At 35.9% G+C, this 23,576-nt stretch overlaps 1 protein-coding gene across 1 annotated transcript in view; it reads right to left on the bottom strand.

Annotated features, from left to right (window-relative positions):
- LOC131591774 (PCNA-interacting partner-like) overlaps positions 1–23,576 on the bottom strand; it is a 38,540-nt gene that overhangs the window by 13,394 nt on the left and 1,570 nt on the right. The window contains exons 2-6 of the mRNA XM_058862817.1: positions 17,622–17,849; positions 16,627–16,734; positions 15,104–15,274; positions 13,383–13,537; positions 2,590–2,773 (exon numbers count right to left, since the gene is read on the bottom strand). Coding sequence (XP_058718800.1) covers positions 2,590–2,773; positions 13,383–13,537; positions 15,104–15,274; positions 16,627–16,734; positions 17,622–17,849 — 846 coding nt within the window. The remainder of the gene's footprint in view (positions 1–2,589; positions 2,774–13,382; positions 13,538–15,103; positions 15,275–16,626; positions 16,735–17,621; positions 17,850–23,576) is intronic.

Genomic DNA, 23,576 nt, shown 5'->3' with positions numbered 1-23,576 from the left:
AGAAAAGCAAATATTTTTCTAACAAAGTTATGGTTTTCAGGTACATTTTATGAGGAAGCAGCTTTACCAGGAACTAGTGGAAGCATAATTTTCAACTCTATACTTAAGATCATGTTTTAAATTTGCACTCAAAGAAATTATTCAATCTCTTGCATAGGAAAAACCCTAACATCCTATCAAACCAGAACATAAATTGAATGTAGATCATTTTTTCTGAAAAGTTATAGCATCAGGGAGTTTCCTTATTAAGTGAAACCAAACCAAAACCCCCAAGCTCTATGCAAGAATCAGAAAACATTAAATCTTTGCTGTCCTGAGATCTTAATAGAACAATACAGATGCTCTAATTTCTAATAGAGCTTGAATTAATTTGGAAAACTTACTGGACTTTTTCAATTTTTCTTTCTTTCTTCGTTACAAAAGGCAACCTATCCCTCCATATGTTTAGTAAAACATTCCCGCACGCCAGTTTCACTAAAATATGCCACTAGATATCACTATCTTAACATTTGTCTAAGCTCCCTTTTCCACCCCTTCTCTCTGTGAATCATTATGCTTAAGGATAATTGTTAAAATAGACAATTCATCACAATCTTCACAGACTTCAATTACACCAGCAAAAAGAACTCCCCACACCAAAATAACAAATACAGCACTGACAGGGGCAAAAAATTGACACATATTCTACCCCTCAGCCCTCCACAATTACAATAAAAAAAGTCTCCCCACACTTAGACTATTCTCTACCAATGTTCAATCCACATTTTTCCCATTACCTCTCTCAACTACTGTCCTTATCTCTAATTCCTCAGGCCCCACAAAGGACTGTGCTGGCTGATCCCAGTTAGCTGCCAGATGCTTGCCAAGCTGCCCTATCCTTCCTTCTCCTAAACAGAACAGCAAGTGAAAAAATCTTGAAAAAAGCTCATGGGAGTAAGATGAGGACAGGTGGTTCACTTACAAATCACAGGCAAAATAGATTTGACTCTATGAAATTTATCTAATTTACTGACATTTAATCATAATGGGATCCCTTCCTTCTTCCCAGACTCAGCTTCACTCTCAACTTTTCCACCTCCTTCCCTCAAATGGCACAGGGGGACAGGGAATGAGCTCCTAACACTTTGACCTTCTGCTTCTTCCTTATGCTCTTCCTCTTCTCCTCTATGTGGGATACCTCCCATGGGATACAGCCCTTCATGAACTTCTCTCCACTGCAGGTGCTCCTCACGTCATCAGGGTACAACCATCTTTGCTATCTTCTGCCTCAACAAGGATACTGGTAAACATTTCTACAGAGTCCTTAGACTATGAACTTCTGGAGAACAGTAAGAAACAAATACCATTTTGGAAAAGCAATGGTGAATTTCTCTGAAGAATGAAATTTTAATAAAATGCTTTTACTTGGCTTATAATGAACTACATAATTTTTTAAAATTTTATTGGTAACACAAGTAGCTAAATAAAGACAGAACTGATGACAGTTATCATTTTCTAAGACAAATAGAGGGATATGAAAGGGAAACAGGGAAATACACTGAACAAATATTCATAGGAAATAGGAAAATGAGGCTGAAATATATATCCAACATACTCAGTGGAAAAACATGTTTAAACCAGCTTAACTAGCCAATAGGGTTTTAGCTGTCTTAAAAAGAAAAAGGACACTGAAGGTTTGATTAAAATTTGTTAAAAAATCTTTTGTTACCATGGCATAAATCCAATGATTTCACAAAACAAAGCATCCTAACAATTCTAAACACATTCAATTCAAGGGTGTCTATATTTTTTTTTAATTTGCTAGAAAAACACATTACATATCTTATACATCAACAATGTAAAATAAAGTTGATTTTTTAATCACAAAAAGATTATAATCTAAGCCTGAGTAGATTCACAGTACATGAACAACAAATAAAAATCCTGTATTATGCCCTCAACACCTCACATAATTTTCCATACCCCAATTCCTTCCATGAAAAGTCATTAATAGTTTCATTAATGTCATGAAACACTAAAACAGAAAAACGTACACATGATTTGTTTGGGGGTTTAATTCCCTTCCCACTACACGTTTTACCATCCTTATTTCTTACATATTTCACCTTACTTTGAATGCCCTACCCTTAGAAATACCTGATGCTGTACTAATTAAAACCAGTATATTTTAATAAAAAGTAAATTATAGATGTTCTCAAATCTTAATTCTACTTTCATGAGGTTTTTTTTGTTTAGAAGTTTGTTATACATTTACTGCTTTGAAATTAATGGCAAATCTGACACTTCTCATTATCTAAATTTATAATAACTGCACAACCAAACAAAGCTTTTAAGAGCATTTCATTTGCAATTTTGAAGTAAGAAATTTGGTTTATGTAAATCAGCTGTTTGATAACCACAGAGTAATCCTCAAGTTTAAGTCTTTCAACAAGTTTAAAATCACAGCATAGAGGAAATGACTACTCTTATATAGTTAGGAAAAAGATTATACTCTATAGATAGTCCTTGAAAAACGAAAAAAAACCAGGAAAAATATATTTACTTTCTTATAAAGCTAAATAATAAAAAGAACAAAAGAAGTCCCATTACCCGTGCTGGACTGACTCCAGTAGTGCTAGCAGTCAAGGCTTCCTGTTGTGAATCGATAATATTTTTAATCTTCAAATCCAAATCTTGTACAACTTCCTCTACTGCCTGACAGAAAGGATCCCCATTGCTTCGGCCTTTTATCAAATGCATCTTCACTGTTGACAGAATTCGCCCCCCTGCAATTCTGAAAATAGGCATAGGGTCATCTCCACATTAATCTTGGCAACACTTTAGTATACCTATTAATGCTGAACATAGCCAGCCTTCACTGTTCATCAGAGAGAACTGCTTTGATCTTTTAAATCAAGCAGCAGTGTAGACATATTGTCCAACACAATAGTTTGCTAAAATAAAAAAAAGATTACAAGGAAAGGTAATGAATTAAGCATTTAGTAATACTCTGAGCTGCAATACAAAACTAACTTCTCATTAGAAGTGCAAAGAAATGTACTTTCTTAAAACCTACATTTATGGTTTTGCTCATAAACTGTCAAGTATAAACAAAATTTTTCACTCAAACATGCAGTCCTGTTTAATACCCTATTAGATTTGAGTCTTTTCTGCTTTGTGAAGTTGCTTCAAAATCCCAATCTTCTTTCAATTTTATTTAAATAGATAGTAATTAGACCACATGAACATCTCTATTAGCTATAAAGGCACACTCTATTAATCTCTTTCTTCAGCAAACGTGACTGACTACATTAATTACTTTGTGAAAGAAAGAAAAAGCTCCTTGAGTTAAAAGCTTAACTTTTTCCAGTAGCTAAACAAAACAGTATGTTTCACCATTGCTTGAGCTTGGGCAAAGAGACAAAAGCACCTCAAGGACCACTCAGCCCTCCTATATAATAATACATCTCTTCCCAAAAATTTCTTTTTATTCCTAAATTAGGTTTACAGTCCACATCAAAGCAGAAATGTAGCATCCTGGGCTGCTATTGGCACCTACAGTATAATTTTTATATTCATTTATGATGCTGTAAATGACAGTTCTGTCAAAACCCCAAAGCAATGGCTTCATTACTCCAGGTCACATAGCCAAGAGTGACATGATGACTCAGTTTTCAACTTCCTCCATGTTCACTGCTTTCCTTCACGCTCCTGCAAGCTTGCCCTAAAAAGGGTATCTTGCAAATGCAAATAAAGATGTATTTTGTATACATTAAATAATGAAGATAAATCTTAGAATTCCAATTGGGAGAACCGTTATCAAATTAAACTCTGCATGTCTACATTCCTATAAAATGTAAAATAATTAGGCAGAACTAGGTAAGAATAGGAACTGAGACAGGAAAAACAGTTTGTTTATATTGTTTCCACTTAAAATACATGGAAGGAACTGGACCAGGGACCTTACTGTTTTGGTTTATTCTGGCTGAACAAGACTCCTGTAAATAACTTGAAAAACCTGACATTAACATGAAATTTTTGGGGGGGAGGTGGCGGGGGGTTGTTGTTTCTTGGGTTTTTTTTAAAAGGAAAAAAACCAACTATTTCCACACAAATCTCAACTTCAGCTTTTACAGACTAAAGATGATACAATTCACATTAGATTTCCAGGCTCCATTAAACAGAAAAACTTATGCTTTAAAGAAATTTAAGCACTGCGCATGCACTTGGCCAAAAGAAAAATCACCATGTCAAGTCTCTCTATATACAGGTCAAGACCCATCCAAATCTTGGAAAAGACAGTTTGAAAAAAAATTTAAAAGTCTATTTACCACTTCTCCAAACCCCACAATTTAATCTAACCACAAAAGAATGAAAAGTTCAAAGGGAAGGGAAAAAAAAAATCCACCACAAGTTGTCAAGAGGTAAGGGGAGAGCACTGTTGAAGACGAGTTCTGTTTCAGAGACTCATATGGGAACTGTAGCCAAGTCTCCTGATGATTCGTGCCAGACTGATCTGTTTTCCTCAATCCTAAACTTATATTTTCCAAAATCATATCCTCAAATGAGAAACGCATTCTATTAAACAAGTAATGAACCTAGAACGTCAAGACAAATTAGCAGGTGAAGGGATTGACTGAAATTCCCTGTGAAAACCAGGTTCGGTTATTTCTGCCTACAAACATGTTGAACTTATTTACAAATAAGTAATAAATTTATAATTTCCACACATTTTATATATACCCCATATGTATGCTGGAAGAAAAAATATTATATAACTAGTACTGGGGACTAGCACAGTTAATTAACATAAGCATGCCCTTAATTTAAATGCTTTGCTCTGCAAAACTCAATTATAGATTTATAGATTTTTCAATGGGAAAAAATAACAAACCTTTCACAAAGACATTTTTTACTTTTTTTTTTTTTTTTGCCTCTACAGCTCAATGCCAACTAAAGATATTTGTTAGTAGAAATAAAGTTCATTTAATCTCCTCCCCAGACTCCTCCTTTTCCAGGAACGAGTTCCAGTCTCCTATCAGATACACAGTACTAACTAGAGCAAGGAAAAGAAAAAGTTTATTTATACTTCAGCTAGAATTTATATCAACAGGCCAAGACAAAATGCTGATTTAATGTGTGAGGATTTATAGTGAAATGCCCTGCCACAACTTACGCCATTTTACACCAGAACATAAGTTGTATTATTAGTCATATATATATACCTCCATATATATACATACATATATATAAAATGTTGAATCTAGATCCATTTCTAGTGAGGTTCAAAAAAGATTAACTAAAAAGCACCTGGGTTGTTTGAGGTTTTGTTTATTTATCTTACAAAGATGACACCCTATTAGAGATGGCTCTGATACTACTCTTTTATAGAATTATATTACTCAGAAGATGAGTTGAGCTTGAATGAACTTTAAAATATCTGATATTGCACTAAAAAACCATTTATAGGAATTAAATAAAGTTGGAAACTGTTATCCACTTTGCAGCTCCTAACAGCTGGAAGGAACACAAAGGTTTGTTTTAAATATGGAATTACATGGGCATCTCTTATGATAATTTTTACAGCAGCGAAAGTTAAGGATTTTTGTTCTTTTTAATTCTGAAAGGGAAGCAAAAAAGCTAGTTGAATTCAAGAATGAACTTGATACATTAAACAAAGCAATGCCATTTGTCTAATGCAATTGCAAAGACCTTATCCTTTCTCATTAGTGCTCCTGCTAAAAAAGTTTTGTCATGTCCCATTCAGATCAGAGGCTACTGATATGAGGTACTCTAGGATAAAGTGCTGCAGCATCACATCCATAGTCTTTTAAACTATATTGAAGGACTCTTATCAAATCCAGTAAGCAAATATAGTTATCAGTTGCCACTATGGCAGAGATTGTAAAACAGCATTTTTTTTTTAAAAGGTAGTAATATGCCTCTCTTCAGAGTTACATGCAACATTTCTTTGTTCAAAAGGTATAAACTGAAAACAAACTCAACCAGAAAACAAAATTTTATCCTTTTCTATGATAGAAATAGCCAAAGAAAATTCATCAGTGTAATTATAAATGGAAGAAAACCCCAACACTTTAGAAAAAATCACCTTCCACTACCCAACAACGTTTAAACACAGATGCCTGAAATCAGTAGTACAATGGCAATCCTTCAATGAATGGATCTGATCAAGTCCAAACATGACCATCAGCATGAAGACACAAGTATTTCAGACCAGCTGACAGAAGGATTACCTTCTTACCTGCCTCAGACTTAACCAGCACTTAAATGGTAGACAGCCCAAGCAAGATTCAGCTCACCTGTCTCATAGATAGAGAAAAACAAACATCTACATATAGATAAAATTAATCATATGTTAAAAATACATTTGCACTAGTGCTTCTAAAGAGAGTTTAAAAAAAACTACTGCAGTGTAAAACTCCACCTGTTACCCAGGTACTGGACAAATCTGATCTTCTGTCACTGGTTTCTTCTACTAAAAATATTAACAGATCTTGTGCCCACTTGAACCCTTTTTGCGCCTTACATCATCTGAGTCCCAACCTTATCCTTTTCTAATTTTCTTTATCAAACCATCTTTTCTTATGTAGAAGTATAAGAAACTCACAGCACACCTTGTCTATTTTGTTTCCACTGACATTGTCATATAAACAAGCTCCCCTGCTTGCCAAAAATCTAAATGACATCGGCAAAATCTCTTCCTCCAGAACTCAGGCCACAGTGTGAAAAGTTAATATGATGCAGGAGCACTTCTACTTATTTTCTTGAAATACATCTTTTTTGGAAAAGACTAAAATAGCACAAACAAGGAAAAAAATATTGAGGATATGGACAATATTCAAAACCTGATAAAAAGCAGAGTCCTGAAGTCTATTCCAAGAACAGAAAAGAATATATCAAAATTCTGTTATACTAAGGTCAACATTTTTAATCATTCAACTTCAACAGAGGTAAAAAATAGATGACAAATATAAAGCTAACTGACCTAGGTAGTAGGAACAAGTGTCTTAAAATAAACCACAAACATCTAGTGATGAGGGGGTAGGAGATCACAGCCTTTTTTCCTCATTATGGATTTAAAAGATGCTTTAGAACTTGATGACAACTGATCAGTTATCCAATTTTTTAATTTAGAGCTATAGGAAGAGAGCAGCAGTAATTCCATTCTCAAACACAAAGCAGCAAGATGTCAACTAGAGATCGATATACCTGGTTAGAAGTGCAGGAAAAAATTAATCTATGAAGCAATACAATACAAATGCTTCTAACAGAGCAGTAACCGTGCTGTTAAAGCAAATCTAAAGACTTATTTCTTAGGTTATAGGCATACATTTCAAAAAATTAGCAGTTCATGTTCATTTAGATTTCAAAATTTCAACAAAATCGTATCATTGTGCTTATCTAGATTTTAAATATATCTATAAAAGAAAAACACTATCAAAGCATTCATAGTACTCAAAAATTCCACCTCCAGCAATGGACGTATGATTCTTAATCTAATTTTCTAACAGATATCAACATTAAGTGAAGATTCTTCCTTAGATACTCTGGAGTTATTATATCCATAAAAAAACACAGCAAAAAAATGAACCTGTTGCAGCACATTTTTCCATCTTGCTGCTACTGCTTTTGCTGTATTGGCTAAAATGACTCTTTCAGCTTGGTGAAAGAAACTAGAGTGACTCTTCATGTTCTCCATCCCAAGTTTTGCTACCCAAGTCTGGTGACAAAGTTACTATAAAAGCAAACAAGTATTCTTCCCAGAATACGTCTTGATAAGCAGCCATTGAATTCCCTGTGAGAAAGTTCTAATAGGCAAAGGCGCTCAGGCCAGCTGTTATTAATTATAATAACATAAATTATATTATACTATAATAATATTATGAGCACAGGACCATTCCATCACAATACTTAGGAAAATATGCAGAAATATCAGCAGACCAGCTTGGCTAAAACAGTAAACTGATGACAGAGGTTGAAAGCAAAAGAGCTTCACACAGAATGGTGAAGAAAGGACTGCTGCTGCTGAAGATGAATAGATCACACGGACACAGCTCAAGGTGTGGTGGAAGGAAGAGAGAGTTTATTTTTTCTCCCAGGATTTATAGTTTTCTGACCACGGCCAGGGATTGGATGGTCAGGATAACACTTTCTCACTGCACTGGCCATGAGAGATGTCCATCACAAGACGTGTAACAGAAAGAATGTACACATATCTATGTTTACAGTTACTGTCCTGGGAAAGTCTGTAGAAAACTATGTCAGCAAGCTCAGAAGCTGAGTTTTCAGGGTGACAAAAGGACAGGTTACAAATGATCTAGAAGCATCACAGGGGTATTTAGGGATGTTATCAGGAAAACCAAAGCTCAGCTGGAGTTGAGAATTACAAGGAATGTTAAAGGAGATTCACCTGATGAACAAAGAAAATGAGGGACCTTTGCTGAAAGGCAGATTTTGCAACAGTGTGGACACAGATAAAACCAAAGTACCCTGTGTGCCTTCTTTGCCTCAGTCTTTACCAACACACTGGAGAATTTTTCAGAAAAAATACTGCTAGCAGTGGATAAAGATTAAATCAGGCTTCACTTGACAGTACTGAGTACGTTCAAGAACATTGAATGAAATGGATTGAATTTAAGAACCTTATGAGGGAAATGCCCTCATAAGACAACTTTATATTGGCTTTGAAAAGTAATGGTGACCAGGTGAGGTCCCTGACAAGTAAAGAAAATCATTGCCAAAAAAACAAAACCAACAAAACCTAAAACCCCCAAAGGGACAGTATGGGGGACCACAAGTTTATCAGCCTCACTTTGTTCCTCAGGAAAATAATACAATATATGTCTTCTAAGAACACATGTATGGGCACATGAAGGATTAGGTGATAGCTGGTAACTATAAACATGTAGTTATCAAATGTAAATTATGCCTGACCAACCTGTTTTTCCCCTATAATAAAATGACTCAATTTGCAGACCAGGACAGAACAGTGGGTGCCATTTCCCTTGATTGTAGCAAGGCTTATCAACACTGAGAATCAGAGAATACACTCAATATAGGAGTATTGATGTTACAGCCTGGGTGGATGGACAGTTAGAGGAGTTCACAACTGGTTGGATCATCATGCTCAGAAGGCAGCAAATGTGTTGTAACAATGGAGTAACATAGGGGCCCATCCTGAAACCTGTTCTTTTTTCTATTATCTTTGGCAGTGACTCTCTAAAATTGCATGCTCTTCAAGTTTGCAGATGACACCAAATTGGATGGAACAGTCAATACACTTGAGGGCAGAGCTGCCACGCAAAGATACCTAAACAGACAAGAGGAATGGGCTGACAGGAACCATATGAAATTCAACAAGACATGCAAAGTCTTGGAAAGGAATAACCCCTTGCAATGATACAGGCCAGGGAGCAGCTCTGTGCAAAAAACCTTGGTGCATGTTCAGCAAGGGAGCTGCGAGCCAGGAGCATGCCTTGGCAGCAAAGAAGGCCTACAGTATCCTTGGCTGCATCAACAGTAGCGTAGCCAGTAGTCTGAGGAATGTGATTATCCCTCTCTAATCAGCACTCGTTGGACCAAATTTAGAATACTGTGTCCAGTTTTGGGCCCCCAGTCCAGGAAAGACACTGATAAACTGGAGCAAATTCAGCAGAGAGCTGCCAAGCTGGTCAAGGAGACATGCCCTGTGAGAAGCAGCTACGGGAACAGCTTGTTCAGGCTGCAGAAGAGAAGGCTTCAGGGGGATTTACTAACAGATTTCAAATACCTACAGGGTGGCAACCAAGAAGATGGAGTCAGACTCCTCATGTTGACAGACAGAGAAAAAAGACAATAGGCATAAACTGAAATAACAGAGGTCCCAACTCAATATAAAGAAAAAACCCCACAACTTTTCACCATGAGGACAAAAGCAGTGGAATAAGCTGCCAAGAAGGAGATTAAAGGCCTCCAAGGATGGAGCCTGTACAAAGCTTGTCTGGATAAAGCCCTGATTAACCTGAGCTGACTCCATAATTGACCCTGCTTTGAGCGGGATGTTGGACCAAAAACTTTCTGATGTTCTATCCAACCTGAATTATTCTATAATCCTAAATTTAAGCAATCCTATATACAATGTTTTGCATATGCTTGCACAACTTTCCAGCAACTTTAGACCACAAACCTCCAGGGCTGTGTGAACACTGTCCAATTAACTCAAACATCCAGCACAAGTCTAGATAGAGTCCAATGCGCTCTCTCCCCAAACAGTACCGCACCTCGAGATGCAGTCACGGCTTCCCAAAGGAAGCACACAAGAAACAGCATTTTTCCTGTCGAGGGAAAGCAGAGAGCATTAATCCACATGGCAAAGGAGAGCTGTGTGATGCTCCAGCGGGCTGCGGAGGCTGCAGGGGCCCGCGATGCGGAGCCGCTCCGGGGCACCGCGCTCGCTCCGATGGGGCGAGCGGGACACGGCGAGCGCGACCCGCTCCGGCGTGAGCTGGGCGATGGTGACACCCAGTGGCCGCTGGCTGCGCCGAGGGCAGCGCCCAGCTGTGGGGAAAACACGCTGCCAACCTCCCAACTTGGCTATCTACAAAATCAGTGGGCATTGTTAAAGCGTATGTATATGAACGCACACCCCACACATCCCCTCATACTAACCATGGAGCACGGTAACCAACATGACAAATGACCTTCTGTCCTTCAGTTCTAACAAACTTGGGAAAAGTAATTTCAGTTCTTCTGGCTTAAAAGAAAAGGGTTTCCAGAATGATGGATTAGAACTGCAGCTTTTCATTTATACCAACAGGAAAGGGTTTTCAGATCCTAAGGTGCATAATAATCATCCATTTCACTGACAAATAAACCACTGATATGCTCCTTGTCAAGAAACAGATGTAAAAAAGTAGAACATCCAAGGTCTCCATTTACTGCATTAATATTGTCCAATTCTTGGATGCACAAATCTATAAATAGTTTTGGCATTACAAGTTTTACTGCACCCACAAATATTAATGAAATAGTCATGCTTGATTCTTGAAAGATTAGTGATGTCTTCTAATATTAGACATCCAGAAAATAAGGAGAGGCAATTTCAACACATCAGGAACTTGTAGGAATGTTCAGTCTTCAGTGACTACACCTTGAAACTACAAAATTTCATTTTGTCTTTCCATTTCTCCTGCTATCAGGAGATATTTGAATCAAATCACCATAATTTAATGAAACTTACACTCTGTTTGACAGATTTCCCTTTGTTCATCAATCTACTGTTCACTTTCTTAGCTGAATGATGGGGAGATGAGAAACATTTTTTTATTCTCCATGGGTTAGCAGATAGATATTGCACAACCAAGTAAGTTCAAAATATTCTTAAGCACTTCCCACCGCTGTCCAAGGTCTTCAATTTGGTTTCTAGATTCCCAAAGCAAAGGAATCAGGCAGATGAAGAAAGCCTCTTTTCAATGTGTCCCACCATTTCTTTGGCTACTTTGTATTTTGTGCAATTACAAGTTTCATAAGATCTCCACTAACAAAAATAAACAAATAAAAGCTTTCTAATCATTAAGCAAAAAATGCAGCATTTTTCTTGTGGCATAGCCAATACAGAAGCCTGGTTAATGTAGGTTGGCTAATCTCTGCATGAGAGAAACAACAATACTGCAGACAGGTTGTCTAGTTTGCTCTTGGATTTCTTAGTGGTCTCCTAGAGATGAAGCAACTCAGGAATCTGCTGCATTGTTGCTTTTTTCCCCCCTCTGGTCTTTACTTTGCAGCAGTAACAGAACTAGAGAAAATTTTTTGCATTGAACTAGATTTCTGAAACTCTCAACAACTGCCACATGACAGGCAGGACACACAGTCCTCATACATGTGACATACCAAACACTTGGAAACATCTATAGATACATAGATAAAAAACATATTTTACACTGTGAGGGTATAAAGCCCATATGGAGTACAAGAGGTACTACAAATAGCACAGTACAGCCACCTTCCACTTGGTCAGCAAGATGAAGAGCAATACTTACACGTATACAGCCAATTTAATGCACACACCAGAATCTGACATTAACAAGATTTATATCCCAAAATAAATGGCACTACAGGTGCAGCAGGGAAAGCTATACAATAAATATCTGAATGCTATAAAGCATTCCCAAGCTCTAGAGAATTCACCCAGTGAGAAACTGATAACTGCCAGCAACTATCCCACTTGGATTTTTCTCACATTTAAACATTCTCTTTTAAAAAAAGGAGTAATTAACAAGACACAGCATTTTATGTTACTTTTCTGAACTGCATTTGCCTGAAAAAGTCTTTTCATCCTAAAAAGTTCATGCACATATTTTTCCACTTCTCATTTTTTATCAATATACAGTGCCAGATATTATTTAAACAAAGAAAAATAGCATATACTATATGTTGAGCTAATAGTTTTCTTTAATCATCAGCACAGACAGTATGTCTCTGGCATTCAGGATGTTGAAACGAAAGAACAAAGAAGCAGAATAAAAAAAACAAGACAAAACTGCAAAACAACTTCAGAAATACTTCCCACTTCCAGCTTCAATGGAAACTGAACATTGACTTAAATAATGCTTAATTATAACATTTTGTTTTCCACTGTGAGGATTAGATTCAATTGAAACTTTTTTAAAAAAAGATTATTTAGTATCAAGCACAGAACTATTACAGCTGATTTGCCAACGTTTTGTATGGAAAAAATACTGATTGTAAATGACAAAATTACAAAATTTCTATAAAGCTTAAGAAAATAACTCTTCTCTCTGTAATAATGCCAGCACTTACCAATTCAAACCCCTGTGTTACATTTACACTTCTCTAATTAATCACACACTTATAAGCCTGCCCAAAAGAGTAACTTCAGTTCTTCAAACATATTCAAAATCAGATTGCAACTCCACCAGAGCATCCCTAAGATATAATTCTTATGCTTCACTTATATAACTAAAATGAAAGAAAGAAAAGGCTAAATAATCAACATTGTCATTTGTTAGCAAAAATAAAGAGTCCTTTACATAAGTGTAAACAGAATGAAATAACCAAAAGAAAGGAATTAACTAGCAAGAAGCAAGACACATATCAGTTTATGTACCAGACTCACATGATGGAAATCTCTAACTTCATTTACAACTAGGGAAGTAACCAAATCACCATACAAACATAGAATTGATAATGATTTAATATTAAAAAAAACTTCGAAAATTTATAAGCTTACCCCAATTGTTTTTCAATTATATTTTCAAATAAGGTTTAACTTTTTAACATTTACTTTGCATTATTTAGTAAAGTAGATTATTTGATTTTCTTTTGTTCAAGCATACGAAAAAGAAGGGCTCACCTAGACAAAAATCTAACAGAAAATCTATTACCTTGTATTTAAGATTTCACCAACAATTTCTTGCAGCTTGTCAATAAAATTAACAAAGCTGGAAAGCCCTTTTACATGTGCTCTTAAAGGATCATACAAAGAAGATGCAGAGTTTCTTCCTCCAAGTTCTATGGTCCGGATAAAAGATGTTGCCATCTGTCAGGAGAAATAGAGATATCAAACTGTAGACAGACATGGATTGTACATATGTTGAAGTGAGTCTTTCCTGCACATCTCTAAATTGTGTAACAGCTGCCTGATAGCAGAAATAACTTACCTGAAATCAAACAATGGCTCTTAATTGCAAGCTTTGTACACCTCACCATAAATATTTGCAAGATCAATATTTAAATAGTACAATCATATTAAAAAAAGAAAATACAAGCCAAAGTAAAAATAACCCAGCCAATTTGATGTTTACATCAGCCTTTTGAAAGCTTAGGACAAAAAACTTATTAAATCATGGCACAGAACTCTTTTGTTGTTGTGGCTGTTTAAAATGCTCCTGCTGGCCTCACAAAAACTACTCCTGTATTCAAAGTGCTCTCTATGGCCCAAGGACAATTTTAACATGAGCATGTAAAAGCTGACTTCAGCTTATAATAATTTTCAGAGATGCAAATACATACTCAAATCTTATAAAAGATCTTCTAAAAAGTATTGACAGCTATGGTTTCTGTCATTCTCAAAGTATCCATATCTTTTTATATGGTCTAAAAAAATGGAAAGATGTGCCAAAAGCATACCTTAAAGTACAGCCCTAAAATTTTAAGGGAACAGTAAAAACCCTAGCAGCAGTTGTCCAGGAAAGTGAAAGTAAGGAGAACAATCCAATGCACTTCACACAGATGCAGTAATGTTAATTCTACACATTAATTTTAATTTCAGAGTACAGAGCTAACAGAGTACAGGACTGGAAAGAGGAAAACTGGAATTACTCTAGCATATAAAGTAAACCTGCCAGTATTCCCGTCTTAGTGCTAAAGATTCCCTATGGATCAAGTACACAGTTCAGAGGACCTTGCCTTCCCAATGGAAAATACTGGAAAATACTCTAGTTTTCAAGATTTCTGTAAGACACAGATGCCAGAAAAGATGACTTCTTTACACAGAGAAGTTTCCCCTCTGGCAACTGTGAAGAAGATATGGTAAATCCAGTCCAAACACATACATTTTTTTATATAATGTTAACAGACCATTTGGAGCTAAAATAATTAAACCTGGAACTGAGATTTCACAAAATTTCCATATTTATTCAACCATAAAAGTTTGAGAATGCAGCTGCTTCAGTGACTACATAGCCATACTGTTTTTAACTCAGACTGCCGTTGCCTGCACTGAGGTTACACTGCATGCGAAATGTAATGACTATTTTGAGTATGAGGGACTACAGTGGTTCTTTGGAGAAAGAATTCTTATTTACCTTACTTCAACTATTTCTGAGATGGCTCTGTGCTGACAACTACTGCAAGATTCCAATTAAGAATTCTTGACATGGACACAAAAAATAGCTTCTGTGTGTATCTTGAGATCCCATGACCAAATAAGCACCTGTTTCTCCCCACAGAATCTCTTGTCTTTTTAGCTTTAAAATTGTTTTCATGGTGGTATTTAACTTGGTTTGCAAACATCAGTGTTGCATATTAGATTAAAGACACATTCTCTGTTTAGAGATCTACTTCATTGACCCTGAACTCCAGTAAAGAATCATTTGACACATACCAGGAAAATGGACATTTTTCTCTCCTGAGAGACATGTTTCAGGTTAGTGAAGGCTTCTCTACCAAGTCCTCTGTCAGGAACATTTAGAATACGAGCCAATGCCACATCATCCTTAGAATTCACCAAAAGGCTTAAATATGAACAGACAGACTTCTTTGCCAGGATTGTCACCTGCATGAGAAAACATCACACAAGTTGGTCATCCCACTGCTAAATTATGTTCCATTTTATTTTAAAGTTAATTAGACGTGTACCGATGTAATTTTTGGACGAGTAAGAATTCACCTTGCATCATTTCAAAGTGCTACCTTATGCATGAGGATTCTAGAAGTCTTGATGAAAACAAACATGAAAAATAAGTTAGAACTGCATATATGGTACTTGAATATTCACAAGGTGTTTGAGGGTTATTAAAATTGGTTATAAATTTCTGTTTAGAAACCTCCTCACAGACATCCTTTTTCTATCTCAAGGCAAATATTAGCACCATTAAACCATGTAAGAATTTGTCATTAACTTCAAAAAGACTAAGCTTTAAAACTACTTGCCAGCTCTGGCACAGATTCAGTAATTTTTTCTCTTGGCTTTCAGACATAAATTGTGACCCAACCCCACCCATATAACCAATGTATAACATTGTAATTGCCAATATGGCAGCACTGTTCTGGACCCTGTGAGAACATCAGCCCCAGAAGAGAAGAATTTGTAGTTTTGCTGCAAGCAGAGAAAAAAAAAAATTATACCTGCTATGGATTATCTTCTCATACCACAGTACATACGCAACAAAGTATAGTTACAGAACCAAACACGTATATGGGACAGTCTGCAAAGACAGTCCTCAGAAGAATAAAAAAGAGCAAAGAATAATTTTACTGCACAAGTCAGAGCAGCAAGAAAACCACTGTGGGAGTGATAGAAGTGCTGTTCAGGGGAGAACCTCAGCTCAGAAGATATTTTCTTGTTCAAAAAATATTTTGATTTATACCCAAATATTGATTCAAAATTGCCATTTATTATGAGAAAAGCACGTTTGGTTATGACTAAAGCTTCAGCATTTCAAACACTGCTTGAAAGTACTCAGATTTTTATTTTGGTGGTTGAAAGGGTAAAGGGAAAGAGTCAAGTCTTCTATTGAGACAGCCAAACCTTGTTTTGCTACAGCTACCACTACAGTGGCTATTCAGATCTCTTCCATATGTAAGGGAGTAAAAGCTAATAAAATGAAATCAAAGGAGATTACTTCATTTATTCAATGCTCAGTCAAGGAAATGCTTGAGTGATGGTGTATTTGTAGAAAAATTTGTTCTACATCAAGTGCCTTCCATTCTGGAGTGTGTTCCAGAATACAAATTTCAGCACATAGCCCCATACACACCTACAATATACTCAAGGGATACAGTTTGGATACACAGGTTTAATTTTTTTAACCCAGCCACACTTGAATTACAATTGGAAAATAAATCTACATTATATTTAATCTTTTCAATAGATACAGAACATTACAAGACAAAAATAATTTTTACCTTCATATGCTCCTGGCCCTGTCTGTTGATTTGCATAGGAGTAGAAAGAACGGAATCATTATCTTCTTGTGCATTCATTACACCAGAGATAAATTCCAACAGTTGAACCTTTAATAAAAAGACCAGAATAAACTTAAATACGCAGATGACTAGAAAGTAAAAGTGGTTTTAAAACCTGATGTAAACATATCTCTGTCACTTTGCTAGAGTTTGAGGTTAGCACAGCCCTTACAACCTACTTTTAGCTTTAATCTTCAATAGTACAACTGTTCTAGTAGAGAAATGAAGTGTAAGATTAAAATTAACTTTGAAATTAACACAAAGTTATGTTATGCACTTGCTCTAAAAGCCACTGCTTACATTTTAGAGAAAATTGAATATGCTTTGCCAAGTGTAGGAAGAGCTTGTTAACCCACCCAAGTCTACCTTCCCCATGAAAAGCAGGAGGAAAAGAACAACGCATTAAAAACCCCAAACAAACAAAAGATCCAAAATAAACTACAACAGACCTGTGACTGAGTGTCGCTGAGTTGGAACTTCAGAAAAAAAAACCCACCAAACATGCAAATAGATGCATCTTACAGAAGTTTTGTTTACAGAGAATGGTGTTTTCAAACTGGCAATCATTAAAAATACTTTGGCTGCACATCAACATACAACCAAAACTCCATCACATTTAATTATTAGTCTTTGTTTCAGTTTTATCAAACCTCTACAGTTTATTTCTCAGTCCAATTTATGGCAAGGAGTCATTTATTCATAGAAGAGTTGTGGGACTTTACAATCCAGCAGGACAACAGAGAGAAATAATTTTTGAGTGAATTTAAGACCCCTTTATAATATTTAGCAATTTAAACTCAAGTGCTTCCCCAACAGAGAAACGAAGTAACTTGTGAATAATCCAGAGCTCCCATGTATAATTAGAAGTGTCATAAATCCATAACTGGAACCAAAAATACACCAAAACAACATAAGAGGTCAAACATAATACTTACAGGAGATATGCTTTCATCTTCATCTAAAAGTCCAAGACTACAGCACTTCTGATATATGTCTATTAAATCTAACATATTGCTTCTTGCTAAGAAGGCATGATAGCCTTTTTTCACTTCAGCATAATTTTCAGGTTCTTTCGTGTTTTCATATAATCCCAGTTTGTCACGTAACAAATAGTTCCAAGTTTCCAACACATCACTAAGTGATACTGTGAAGTCTCCATGGTACTAATAGAACCAAAAAAAGCAAAAAATATATATTTCATATTCAGCATAGCTTTGAAAATAAATTTAAAACAGGCTGTATATATATTTGAAAATCTATCATAACCTAAATTTATCACAAAGTCTTATAGTCAAGGCTTTTCCACTGCTTTGCATTTACAGTTGAATTTTGTTATATTCTGTCAATATTTGTTCCTGATCTTCAAAGTACCAGGCACGTATATCAAATTTTACACAAGAAAATACAGTGAATGATGCAGAACTACTTTTGCAGAAATTGTTTTCAGCATGGCAGGCAATTATTTCCAAAAGGCAGTAAATATGGCTCCCTTACTTTGTTTCAAGCAGTTGACTGGGAAAACATATGTCACTTAAAAAAAAAGGAGCTTTTCTTTCTTGTGTTAGTACAGTTATACTTTATCATAACATTGACAGTGTTGCTACACAGTTCTAATAAATACACTAGAACCATGCACACCCCTCTGTTACTACTACTATAATTAACATTATCTATACAGTATAGACTGTACCCTTCCTGTCAAAATTATTCGATTATGTTCCATGTGCCCCTTTGCCTTCTCCTCCAACTACTTGCTCTTATATTCTTTTTCACAACTCGTCTTCCTCATTTTTGTCCACAGTCTGATCTTTAAACTGAGTACCAGTCCCCAATTCCTGCTGGTAAACTTTTGTCCACACTACCAGTATCTAAAGGATTCCCCAATATATAGCAGCAAAAAAGGTGTTTTTCACCATGTAACATGAGATAAATGCCCTGTGACCAAGCTACAAGCCTTGCTTTGCACTGTCCATAATGGCAGATGGCTCCTATCTAGAGCAAAGGTTTAATTCTATTTCATTACATTTCCACATTAAGCAAATTAATTACTTATAAACACCATTAGCAACATATGAAATAAGAAAACATGAGAAATTCTAATAATTTAAGTTGTTACAGCCCAAATGATCCCTCCTTTGGGTTCTAGGATATTTAGCACAACTTTCTCAATAGACCTCATTAAATACACAATTCCAAAATCCTGAAAGTCAACTATTTTTATATTGTCTAGGCAAAGAACTAGGAGTGAAAATTAAAGAACACTCATACTCACACATTTTACTTTCAGAGCACTTTTCTGCCTTCTAACTTGTGCATGGGTTATGATAAATAGCTTTGAACTTACATACTATTCCACATATCATCAAAATATTAAAACTGCATATGTGTTTTCTGAAATGCATCTGATTTTTATTTCAGCCCCTCAAAAAATTAAACATATAATCATATTATAACCCAATTTAAACAGATCAAAGCAGCAGTAGATGGGGAAAAAAATGTTGCTTTCTCACTTTATTTTGAATCAAAATCCTTCAGGAGTACAAAGTTAAAGTATAAGTTCATAAGGTATCTAATAAATCAAAACCTTTCCTCACCAGATCAAGGGCCTGCAGAGATTAGCAAAGTTTATGCTAGTACTGCAAAAATATTTGAAATACAAATATTGCATTCCAGATATTAGCCTTTGTGATCAGGCATCCACTGTGATGGCATATTCCATTACTTAAACAGTCAATTTGTCAAGTCTCTGGTTTTAAAATTAATTTTAAAAATACTGTGGTGTTTTACAGTAAGCATTTGTCAACTGGCTAATAGCTTAAGGAAGCTCAAAAAGTCCCATGTTTTCATTCTATTATAGGCAGAGAAAGTATTTCATTTCATAGGAATAGGTATTATAATAAGGTATTATAAAGCATCTTCACTTCCTGGTAATGCAGCATATTAACTTAGGAGGCTTATTTTAGCATGTCTGAAATCCAGCAGCAACATTTCATGCTTAAAGACACCATTTTTTACTATTTTGTAGATACTGTAAGTTTTCTAGTGCTAACTACATAGCAAATCAATTTCTATTTTCTCAACAAATTGTTTTAAAAAACAGAAAGTTATGCATCTCAGCATCAAAATATTGGCTTCTGCCTTCCCCAAATAAATGCTCACCAACCTTTTTAGGAATGTGTGTAAAAGACTGCTGTGCTTAACCACCACCCCTGTGTTGGGTCTATTCTTTCCAGGCATACTCCTGGACTGCAGCATTGTTTTCTGGTTTTGTCCTTGAGTTATGCAATTCTGCACACTTGTCACCTCTAGTCCTGCTCAGCCTTCATTGCTTCCCTATATTCTCACACAGCAGAGGGGTTCCTAAACTGTGGTACATAAAGCAAATTAAGGTAGGATAAAGCAGCATTTTTAACAAGTTTCCCATCATGCTGATAACGTTGTGCACAGATTGAAAAACTGGTTCATGTGAATACAAGTGCATGGACATCTGGCAGTTGTTAGGTTGTAAAGTGCAGGAGCAGTGAAGGTGTTACAGACAAGTAAAAGGTATTATAAAAGAAAGGCCTTATAAAATCAGGCCTTGCTCTACTGAATTAACAGCTACCTTTTTCTTCTAAGTCCAGCTAGCTAGGTTCCCATGCCAAACAATCTTGGAAACAATCTTGGAAACAAAAAGTCCATTAACGCAACCTACTCTTGGAGGGAAAAACAAGTTTGCACCTGCATAAACTATGAATCTGTCCCCTGAGAATCAGTGAAGAAAATGTATAAACACATCTAGAGAGAGAAAATTTGATAGACATATACAATAGCCCACACCAACCAATAAACTGAGTGTCACTGTAGAGCTTACCAGTTAGGTTTAACACAATGCCTTCAGATATTTCCTATAAACATGAGCTTTGTGAATAAAGAATTAGCTATTCTGCATGAAGAAACTGAGTCCCATCTGCTTTATTACTGCAACATGAAGTTACAATAGTCCAAGCCTAGGGAAATGACAATACTGTAAAATAATAATAAATAAAATTACAATGGCATGGGTACTCAACACCTTTTCCTTTGGGTGGGCAAGGGGGGGGCGTCAAGAGAAAAAGTACCAGGGCACAAGAGAGTAGAGGTATGCTCTGTTTAAGGAGGACTAGAGAGGTATTGGATATATGGGTCAGTAGAATAGCAGAATCATGAAAGAGGCAAAGTAAAAATTGCATTCACCCAAAGAACAAACCAGAACTTTCTAAAGCAAATGCTATCAATTATAGTGGTAATAAAAACACAAGATTGAAAATTTGGAACCCTGCTGGTTAGAAACAAATGAAAGAACAAAAACCCCACACATCCTTGCTTCCTCTTCTACCCCTCAAAACACCTGTAATTACCACAAATTATACCTGTAATACTATAGAAAAAGGGGTGGGAGGGAGAAGAAAAAGTTCTGTTGGTAAGCTAGGGAAGATGCATCAAGACTTACATAGCAAGAGTTTTAACACCATTAAAACAATCCCAGTTGTTAAGCAAAACAAAAATACATGAAACTATCTTATAGTTACAATTTGATTACACAGGAAAAGAGAGTACACCAGCCTCAATATATAATTTCCTTTAAAAAAAATCCTGGGAAATATTTATCACTCCAAATTCTTTTCTAAAGAAGACCCTTGTAGAGAAGGCTACTCAGCACTGGTGAGACCACATTTAATACTGTGTGCAGTTCTGGGCTCCTCTGTATGAGGGAGACAGACACACTGGAGCAAAGTCCAAGAAAGTTCACATATCACCCACAGACTTCATTATGAGAGCCCCTCTCATATGAGGAAAGGCTGAGAAAGCTGGGGCTGTTTAGTCTGGGGAAAAGAGTGCTCAGGGAAGATCTCCTCAACGCATACAAATATCTGAAGGGAGGATGCAAAGACGACAGAGTCAGGCTCTTTCCTTAGGTGCCCAGTGGTAGGGGCAGAGACAATGGGCACAAACTGAAACACACACAGAACATCTGGAAACACTTTGAGAATGCCTGAGTAGTGGCACAGGTTGTTCAAGGCGGTTATGGAGTCTCCATGCTCAGAGACAATTTGAAAGACACCTGGACATAGTCCTGGACAACTGGCACTGCCAGGTTGCTCTATTTGAGGAAGGCTGGATAAGATGACCTCCACAGCTCCCTTCCAAATTCAACCCTTCTGTGAGTCTGTGAAAATATTGATCATGCTGAAGAAAAGCCAAGACAACCTCTCTTAGTAGCACCATTACAACGAATTACATGCAACATATCACATAAAATTGCTACAAAGTTAGTTAGGAGTATCTCATTACCAAAAGGGAGACAGATAGAATGGTTTAAGGGAGTAACACTGTTAAACTCTGCATTTTTCTTCATTTGCCAACATGGAAGCAGGACAATTTGGGAAATCATTTCAAGAAATACAAGACACTAAACAGAACATAATATTCTTCAGTCAGCATACAAAATGCACTCATGGAAGCACAGAACTAAAACACACACCCAAACTGCTTTTAAACAAAATCAGAAATATACAAACACAAATTTCTAAAGGGAAGATACATTTCTAAAATCAACACTAAAGCAGTTTTTCATCCAGTATCAAAGCTCTCATTCTAGAAGAGATTGACAGCCCATTTTAGTTGGACAATTTAAACTAGCAGATTCTGGAAAAATAATTGTTTTATAATAACTATTATGATAAACAATTATTAAATAATAGTTTTATTCCATTTCTTATCCCATTCATAGGAATAAACAGTAAACTTAAAGCAATTACTCTCAGCTGAACTCCATCCTGAAAACTGCTAGTACTGTCAAACCCTGAGGAAGGTTCTTCTTGAAAATGTTCCTAGATTTTAGATTTATACTAATCAATCTAGGTGAAAGATATTTGCTTCCACCACAGACCTTATGCAACATGGCTACAATGTTCTACAAACCAAAGTGTTTTCAGAGTGATTCAGAGCATAGATTTTTTTTTTCTTTCACCCCTGCTGTTTGATCAGGGTTTATCACATTTTTTGCTACCCTCATTCTGGTGAAATTTAAGATTCATAGATTATGAAGCTTTTAAACTTTTATAGAGTATTCCAAAAAGCTTTGTTATTTTTCATTTCCACTATGGATACAGGTACCAGTTAAAACACCAAATCCATTAAAATTGTCCAGGCTTTGAAAGAAAGAGAAGTGTATTTTGGTTGTTTGTGATAGCTTGGATGTGTTGGGTTTTTCTCAATATGGCTGCTCAACAGCCTGTTAATGAAAGTATTTTTATTGTAGTAATTGACTTTATCTAAACAGATTTCCATTCTATAGGTGCTAACAATTCAACATTATTGTATTTAAATCAGAAACCTAACAAGGGACATGCCTACAACTGTAATACTCTGCATCTTCATTTGAAGTTTCAGTGTTGAACAAAATAAACAAGACATATTTTGCTTTAAGACTGAACACCAAAATTAATACCATCTAAAGAAATTGTGCTTCAGAGGCAGAACATGCAAACACTAAAATAGTTTTAATCCACATATACAAGCCAAGGTTTGTCTTATTAGACCAACTAGTATAATCAGAAAAAACAAATGAGGTTTTTGAAAACTTGTTCTTTCTTCAGATCTGAAGGCAAAGCTAAACATTTCAAAATTAAAATAGTTGAAAATAACTGCAATAATTTTTGTTTGATCATCTCTGAAAGAAAAGGTATTTACAGAAGACAGGGATATTATCTGGAAGACGAAAAAAAAAAGGAGAAAGTAGACTAAGCTAATTACCCCTACAGAAAGGAAAAAAAAATATTGTAAGGGGACAATGAACCATAACCTTTACATGTCTGTAAGTTTTGGCATAAAACAGAACACATAGTAGTTCCCGGAGCTGGCTTTGG

Source organism: Poecile atricapillus, chromosome W (assembly GCF_030490865.1).
Source record: "Poecile atricapillus isolate bPoeAtr1 chromosome W, bPoeAtr1.hap1, whole genome shotgun sequence".
Classification (NCBI taxonomy): domain Eukaryota; kingdom Metazoa; phylum Chordata; class Aves; order Passeriformes; family Paridae; genus Poecile; species Poecile atricapillus.
This window is presented reverse-complemented; position numbering and strand designations above follow the sequence as displayed.